The sequence below is a fragment of the Telmatherina bonti genome (assembly GCF_933228915.1).
Source record: "Telmatherina bonti genome assembly, chromosome: 8".
NCBI classification, from domain to species: Eukaryota; Metazoa; Chordata; class Actinopteri; order Atheriniformes; family Telmatherinidae; genus Telmatherina; species Telmatherina bonti.
The window spans coordinates 5,523,563-5,532,808 of NC_136626.1; the positions used below are offsets into that span (position 1 = coordinate 5,523,563).

General features: G+C 43.6%; 1 protein-coding gene across 1 annotated transcript in view; it reads right to left on the bottom strand.

Moving 5' to 3' along the window:
- pde4dip (phosphodiesterase 4D interacting protein) overlaps window positions 1–7,400 on the bottom strand; it is a gene marked incomplete at its 5' end in the record, with an annotated part of 75,832 nt that extends 68,432 nt beyond the window's left edge. The window contains 3 exons of the mRNA XM_079244918.1: window positions 35–158; window positions 4,116–4,192; window positions 7,115–7,400. Of these exons, the coding sequence (XP_079101044.1) occupies window positions 35–158; window positions 4,116–4,192; window positions 7,115–7,303 (390 nt within the window). The remainder of the gene's footprint in view (window positions 1–34; window positions 159–4,115; window positions 4,193–7,114) is intronic.
- Between the last annotated feature and the right edge of the window lie 1,846 nt (window positions 7,401–9,246).

The following is a 9,246-nucleotide window of genomic DNA, read 5'->3' on the forward strand; positions in this document are numbered from 1 at the left end:
CTCGTTACAGAAATATTTCTGCAAGAGTTCGAACCTCTTGCAGCAGCTGCACTTTGGTTTCCAGGATCTCATGCATGTGAAGGATCTCCTCCTGCCGCTCCGCCAGGCGACGCTGGAGCTCTGCTTCATTCTGATTGGACAGGGTCTCAGCAGTGGATCTGCAGGGTTGTAACAGACAGATGACAGTCAGAAAACAGCCAGACAACAGAAAACAGTCAGACAACAGTCAGATAACAGACAACAGTCAGAAAACAGACAACAGTCAGACAACAGTCAGATAACAGACAACAGTCAGAAAACAGACAACAGTCAGACAACAGTCAGATAACAGACAACAGTCAGAAAACAGTTAAAAACAGACAACAGTCAGACGACAGTCAGATAACAGACAACAGTCAGAAAACAGTTAAAAACAGACAACAGTCAGACAACAGTCAGATAACAGACAACAGTCAGAAAACAGTTAAAAACAGACAACAGTCAGACAACAGTCAGATAACAGACAACAGTCAGAAAACAGTTAAAAACAGACAACAGTCAGACAACAGTCAGATAACAGACAACAGTCAGAAAACAGTTAAAAACAGAAAACAGTCAGACGACAGTCAGATAACAGACAACAGTCAGAAAACAGTTAAAAACAGAAAACAGTCAGACAACAGACGACAGTCAGATAACAGACAACAGTCAGAAAACAGTTAAAAACAGACAACAGTCAGACAACAGTCAGAAAACAGACAACAGTCAGAAAACAGACGACAGTCAGACGACAGTCAGATAACAGACAACAGTCAGAAAACAGTTAAAAACAGACAACAGTCAGACAACAGTCAGATAACAGACAACAGTCAGAAAACAGACAACAGTCAGACAACAGTCAGATAACAGACAACAGTCAGAAAACAGACAACAGTCAGAAAACAGACGACAGTCAGACAACAGACAACAGTCAGACAACAGACGACAGTCAGACGACAGACGACAGTCAGATAACAGACAACAGTCAGACAACAGTCAGAAAACAGACAACAGTCAGAAAACAGACGACAGTCAGACGACAGTCAGATAACAGACAACAGTCAGAAAACAGTTAAAAACAGACAACAGTCAGACAACAGTCAGATAACAGACAACAGTCAGAAAACAGACAACAGTCAGACAACAGTCAGATAACAGACAACAGTCAGAAAACAGACAACAGTCAGAAAACAGACGACAGTCAGACAACAGACAACAGTCAGACAACAGACGACAGTCAGACGACAGACGACAGTCAGAAAACAGACAACAGTCAGACAACAGTCAGATAACAGACAACAGTCAGAAAACAGACAACAGTCAGAAAACAGACGACAGTCAGACAACAGACAACAGTCAGACAACAGACGACAGTCAGACGACAGACGACAGTCAGATAACAGACAACAGTCAGACAACAGTCAGATAACAGAAAACAGTTAAAAACAGACAACAGTCAGAAAACAGACAACAGTCAGACGACAGTCTGAAAACAGACAACAGTCAGAAAACAGACGACAGTCAGACAACAGTCAGATAACAGACAACAGTCAGACAACAGACAACAGCCAGACAACAGTCAGAAAACAGACAACAGTCAGACGACAGTCAGATAACAGACAACAGTCAGAAAACAGACAACAGTCAGATAACAGACAACAGTCAGAAAACAGTTAAAAACAGACAACAGTCAGACAACAGTCAGAAAACAGACAACAGTCAGACAACAGACGACAGTCAGATAACAGACAACAGTCAGAAAACAGTTAAAAACAGACAACAGTCAGACAACAGTCAGAAAACAGACAACAGTCAGAAAACAGACGACAGTCAGACAACAGTCAGATAACAGACAACAGTCAGAAAACAGTTAAAAACAGACAACAGTCAGACAACAGTCAGATAACAGACAACAGTCAGAAAACAGACAACAGTCAGACAACAGTCAGATAACAGACAACAGTCAGAAAACAGACGACAGTCAGACAACAGACAACAGTCAGACAACAGACGACAGTCAGACGACAGTCAGATAACAGAAAACAGTTAAAAACAGACAACAGTCAGAAAACAGACAACAGTCAGACGACAGTCTGAAAACAGACAACAGTCAGAAAACAGACGACAGTCAGACAACAGTCAGATAACAGACAACAGTCAGACAACAGACAACAGCCAGACAACAGTCAGACGACAGTCAGATAACAGACAACAGTCAGATAACAGTCAGACGACAGTCAGATAACAGACAACAGTCAGACGACAGTCAGATAACAGACAACAGTCAGATAACAGTCAGACAACAGTCAGATAACAGACAACAGTCAGACGACAGTCAGATAACAGACAACAGTCAGATAACAGTCAGACGACAGTCAGATGACAGTCAGATAACAGACAACAGTCAGATAACAGTCAGACAACAGTCAGATAACAGACAACAGTCAGACGACAGTCAGATAACAGACAACAGTCAGATAACAGTCAGACAACAGTCAGATAACAGACAACAGTCAGACGACAGTCAGATAACAGACAACAGTCAGATAACAGACAACAGTCAGAAAACAGACAACAGTCAGAAAACAGACGACAGTCAGACAACAGTCAGATAACAGACAACAGTCAGAAAACAGACAACAGTCAGACAACAGTCAGACGACAGTCAGATAAATGACAACAGTCAGAAAACAGACAACAGTCAGAAAACAGACGACAGTCAGACAACAGTCAGACAACAGACGACAGTCAGACAACAGTCTGAAAACAGACAACAGTCAGATAACAGACAACAGTCAGAAAACAGTTAAAAACAGACAACAGTCAGACAACAGACGACAGTCAGACGACAGTCAGAAAACAGACAACAGTCAGACAACAGACAACAGCCAGACAACAGTCAGATAACAGACGACAGTCAGACAACAGACGACAGTCAGACGACAGATAACAGACAACAGTCAGACAACAGACGACAGTCAGACGACAGTCAGATAACAGACAACAGTCAGACAACAGACAACAGCCAGACAACAGTCAGATAACAGACAACAGTCAGACGACAGTCAGACAACTGTAAGATAACTGACAACAGTCGGACAAATGACAACAGTCAGAAAACAGACAACAGTCAGACGACAGTCACACAACAGTCAGATGGAACAACAGTCAGACGACAGTCACACAACAGTCAGATGGAACAACAGTCAGACAACAGTCAGATGGAACAACAGTCAGACAACAGTCACACAACAGTCAGATGGAACAACAGTCAGACGACAGTCAGATGGAACAACAGTCAGACGACAGTCACACAACAGTCAGATGGAACAACAGTCAGACAACAGTCAGATGGAACAACAGTCAGACGACAGTCACACAACAGTCAGATGGAACAACAGTCAGACAACAGTCAGATGGAACAACAGTCAGACAACAGTCAGATGGAACAACAGTCAGACAACAGTCACACAACAGTCAGATGGAACAACAGTCAGACAACAGTCAGATGGAACAACAGTCAGACGACAGTCACACAACAGTCAGATGGAACAACAGTCAGACAACAGTCAGATGGAACAACAGTCAGACAACAGTCAGATGGAACAACAGTCAGACAACAGTCAGATGGAACAACAGTCAGACGACAGTCAGATGGAACAACAGTCAGACGACAGTCACACAACAGTCAGATGGAACAACAGTCAGACAACAGTCAGATGGAACAACAGTCAGACAACAGTCAGATGGAACAACAGTCAGACAACAGTCAGACAACAGTCAGATTGAACAACAGTCAGACAACAGTCAGAGAACAGACACCAGTCAAACAACAGTCAGACAACAGTCAGATAACATGTAGACAACAATGTGATGAGAAGCTGCAGGATCCTGCTGAACTCAATGGGAAACAACCAAACTTGCGATTAAAGGTGTGTTTTTATGGTTCTGTCAAGTTTCGCTTCAGGTATTTCAGCAAATCTGAGCATCACAATCAGCTGAAACGACGTTCAGGAGAGTAAAAAATACAGAGTCCAGAGACAGGTGACGAGCTGTAGGGTCAGGAGGGGTGTGATGGAAATCTGAATCTTACTTACATGGCTTTGTCCAGAAGCTCCTGCTTCTCCTCCAGCTCCTTTTTTAGACTTTCAACTTCAACCTTCAACTCAATATTCTGCAAGAGAGTGATTAACGAAAGCATCAAGAGCTGCAGGTTGAATCAGATAGAATGCGTTCATGGTCACGGTTTAACCGGAGTTTATGAGCAGGAAACAGACCAAAAAGAGATGTAGAGAGGAGATACGCAGATGGACGGACAGTTTCGCCCGTCTCCTGCGTTGGTTTTGCGTGTGATTTGGTCCGTTCTCGGGGAGCTTAGCTATCCGTCAATTGATGCAGAAATCAGAGCAATACTACCAGAAATAACCGGGGGCAGTGTTGCAACCACAGAAAAGAACAAAACCAGAGAAGAAGAAGAGGAACAGGAAGAGGATGAAAAACCACCAAATAAAAAGCGCCTGAAGGAGTTTAGGAGAAAAAGTTGAGAACTGCAATAAAAATTCACAATTTTCTTCTTGTTCTGGTGTTTTTGGACAGTTTTACACCAGTTAGTCAGAATGAGGAGGTGAACTCTGAACTCAGTACTGCCCCCTAGTGGATGCACTGACTTAAGAACTAGGTGTAAATCATCACTTTGGTCATGATAAGATATTGTATCAGTTTAATGGATAGGGATTCTTTTTTGTATATATCATGTAAATATAAATATTGACATTTTTAAGTTATTATTTTTTATTTCAAATTAGTTATTTATGTTTCACATCTTAAATGACAAAATGTTAAGTTAAAACCCTCTCCAGTAACCAGTGGTGTTTCCCAGAGATCCGTTCTGGAGCTCCTGTAAATTTATAATAATGATGTTCACCGTTATGCAGATGACACTCAACTCTTCCTGCCAACCAAACCAACTTTCCTGCTTCCTCCTTTTTCTGTCTGACTGCTCAATAGAAATGAAAACATTGTCTGAAAACAGTAACGTCAGTGATAAGTCTGCAGTCGCTCCTGTTGGCATCTATCACCGCACATTTTCTTACATAAACTCCTCCATAATCTTCTTCTGTCATCAGTTAGAATATTTCAGCATCACAAGATTTCTCAGCCACAGAAAACCATGTTTGTTTGTTTGCTGACAGCAGCTGTGAAAGTATTTACATCAACATTTCAGCACATGTGTGTAAATAAAAAAATTCTCTTTTAACTTGTAGCAGAAGTCTGGAAAAGTGAGACTGTTGAAGTGACACAACGATGCAACATAAATCCAGATTATTGCATTTGTTCATCCAACGTTGTTGCTATTAAATTATGATAAAGTTTATTTTGATAACGTCCCCCAACAAAAGCAGCCCTCATGTTTCACGTGCTGACCTGGATCTCTAGAAGCGCTATAAATAGCTGGAAGGGGTGGAAACACCTGTTGTTTCTGTCTCCAACACCCCCCCCCCCCCGGTGTAATATAACCCCCCCAGCGTCCAGCAACACGTCTACTTTTAACTGTTGGCTCTGACTGTAGCAACAAACTGGACTGAACTGGCTGACGGTCTGCTCACATGCACATTCTCTGCCTCAGGGTGGATTTACAGGTCAGCGTTGCCACGGTGAACTTCATCCCTAAAAGCAGCCGGTCACAGGTGTGCACGTGTGCATGCAAACAGCATGAATCATGCTTCCACATAAACATCAATGTGGGTCAGTTGGCTGGAGCACAGGTCACTTACAGTAGGAGAAGCTTCTATCATTAGCCTCCGAGCAAACCTGCCTCAGTCATAATTAGGCTGAATATGAGATATTTAGGCTGAATATTAGATATTTAGCCTAAATATGACATTTAGGCTAAATATCTAATATTTAGCCTAAATATGACATCCAGTTGTGCATCCTTCCCTATAAAACCTTAAATGATGACTTAGGTGAGTATGCTAACAGGCTAACAATATGTGTTTCAATCAGTTTCCAGTGAAAACTGGGACTTTGCTTTGCAAGTGTTGCAGAGTTTCTGCTCAAACCATCTGTTCTTCAAGTTTTTCTACGTTTTCCATTCAGATTTTATAGTTTTTATTAAAGCCCTGGACACGTGGCCCCGCCTCCTCTGGATGAGCCCTGAATAGCCATCCATTAGGTAATTCACTAAACCGGATTCATTCTAAGAAGAGATGCAGATACTTTATTCCCAAGAGAGGTAAACTCTGTTTGACAACTCTGCATGCAGTTCCCAGAACATCTTTTCAGACATTTATCATAGTTGCATGGTGGTGCACAACAAACCCCCGGCAGACATTTTATAGTTTCATGGAAAATATGAGCTGACTGTGAATCTCATCGCAGCAACACGTCTGTAGAAAGTTATTCCAGGGTGATGTTTAGCATTATGTAGCATCCCTTCTTATGTCCCGTGCATACAGGGATTCCTTTAAGTCTCTGACTCTTCAGATTATTTTAAATGCTGTAGATGGCGGGATCTCCACAGTCTCAGGGACATTTTTCCCACATCTTTTAGAGTCAGTTTCTTCTCGTATTTGTGAAGCTCTGTCCATCTGTCTGATCTGTTTCCATTTTATCTAATTAGTTATCAAAAGCTCCTGCAGATGTTTCTGATCACTTTTGTTTACTTTTCCAGCTTTTTGCTTTTCATACTAGTTAGTGTGAGAGACAAATGAACAAAGCAGGAAGAACATGAAGCACATGACTGGTGGATTTCACTGTGATCTGTGTTAAACATCACAGCCTGTTTTTCATATCAAACCAGGTGGAAAGGAAAAGCAGCATTTGCAGAATTAATTTGCAGTACTTTTTAATGCACTTCTTAATTTTTTACTTCGGTTTGACCTAAATGAAGGATGCTGTACGTGCAGCCTCATTGTCCTCTGCTGGACACGTCCAAGCTGCATCTTATAAACATCATTCTGCACAAGTGCAGCTCCCATCTGAAGCAGAACAAAGGAGGCAACTAAGCTACGGTCTGAATCAGCTTAAAGAGACACAAACATGATGCTCTGCACAAAATAAATCTCCAGAAAAGCATTGTTTCTCCGTCACTCACCCTCCTGTGCACATCATCGCCGCTCTCCTCAAACTTCTGCTGGATCTTCTCCTCCAGGAAGTAGATCCTGAGCTTCAGGCTGAAGTTCTCTTTCTTCAGGTCGTTCAGGTGCTGCGAGATAGTGCGGTAACCGCGGAAACTAGAGTTAGACATGATGGCAGGTTTTGCAGGGGGCATTTCAGCCCCCATTCAGCATGGTGTGTAAGAACAGATCTGAAGAGATGCAGAACCGTCCGGGTGATACAACACAAATCAGGGCTCGGCTCCCTCCTGCTGCTGCACATCAACAGGCTGCAGCAACAACTGAAGTGGGTGTGAGACCCCCCCAGAGTGGGCTTGTAATGGAGCTGGGGGGTTGGTGGTTATTTTTACCAGGAGGAAGACATGCCAAGAATCTGAGTCTGGACAAATGCTGAGCTGCTGATGGTTCACACTCCGGCCATGAAGACGTGTAGAAAGTCAAACATGACCCTTGTTTGTTATTCACTGCAGAGAGCTCAGCAACGCTCAGAAAGATGCACTCCGAGCTGCTGGAAACCAATAACCCAATACATATGACAGTAAAACACCAGCAGGGTTCAGATGAAGCAGCTCAGAAGCTTCAGCTGACAACAGGTACAAGATGGATGAAGCTGCAGGGCAGGAAAAGATGTCGTGTTTCCTACAGTTCCACCTACAGTTACCTGGTTGAAAGCGGCTCTCAGGGTTCAGCAAATCCAACATGACAGGTAACTTTCCTGATTAAAATCCTGCTGCTGCGATTGGGATCATCGTCCTGCTGCAGGAGACACTTTCAGACAGATCTAAGTCATGCTCCGCTCAACGACTGCAGCTTTTCCAGCCGGACAGCTGCTGTGAGGAGTTTAAGGACCAAACTTTGTTCCACAGATCTTGTGGTTTGTCCAGATGCAGCTTTGCCAACATGCACCGTGCTGCCATGTCCTGCAACACCTCCCAACAAGCCATACTGGGTCAGTTTGTTTCTAACTGGAGAGTCTGAAATGGAGATCTACTTTGGTCTGAGCTTGCTGGGATGTCCTGCTGAGACGTCCTGCTGGTCCGTTCACTCCTGAATCTGTCTGTGTACAGGATGATGGACTGCAGATCTTACAACGTTCCCAGACCGATGGACAGCTCCAGTTGATTGCTGAAGTCTCCACCAGTGGGCCCAGGTCGGTACAGGCCAGTTTGGTTCAGTAAACCTTGATCTATGTTCTGTTTCTATGGCAACCAGCAGATTTTTGTCCTTTATCTCATCTTCTGGCTTTAAACAACTATAAATCCTGTTCCAGTTTTGTTCTTATTGCTGATTCACACAGGTAGTCATGAATCTGCCCACCAATCAGCTGACAGTATGTCAGGGTCCTCCCTCTGGTGGGGAGATTGTTAGCAGCTAACGGCTTCAGCGGCTAACTGCTAGCTTTAGCAGATAACTGCTTCAGCAGCTAACTGCTTCAGCGGCTAACAGCTTCAGCAGCTCACTGCTAGCTTCAGCAGCTAACTGCTTCAGCGGCTAACAGCTTCAGCAGCTCACTGCTAGCTTCAGCAGCTAACTGCTTCAGCAGCTAACGGCTTCAGCAGCTAACTGCTTTGGCAGCTAACTGCTTTGGCAGCTAACTGCTTTGGCGGCTAGCTGGTAGCTTCAGCGGCTAACGGAATCAGCAGCTAACTGCTTTGGCAGCTAGCTGGTAGCTTCAGCGGCTAACGGATTCAGCTGATAACTGCTTTGGCAGCTGATAACTGGTTTGGCAGCTAACTGGTAGCTTGGAGAAATAGAGAACAATCAGACAATAAGATGCTCAGCCATGGTTGCCATGGTGATACCAAGTCTGAATGAAGCAGCAGTGACAAAGCTCGTGACCGTCTCTGGCGACCTTGTCAACACGCCTTCTCTGATTGGTTGATTGTTTATCTGTCCGATGTGAATTTTTAAAAAAAAAATCTGCAGTTGCCGATATACTCTCTACAACATCAAGAGAATCAGACGTACCTGACAGAACACACGACTCAGCTGTTGGTTCAGGCTCTGGTCATCTTACGCATCGATTACTGCAGTTCCCTCCTGGCAGGTCTGCCTGCATGCTGGTTAAACCTCTGCAGATGATCCAGAACATCTGTTTGGTTTGGTTTTC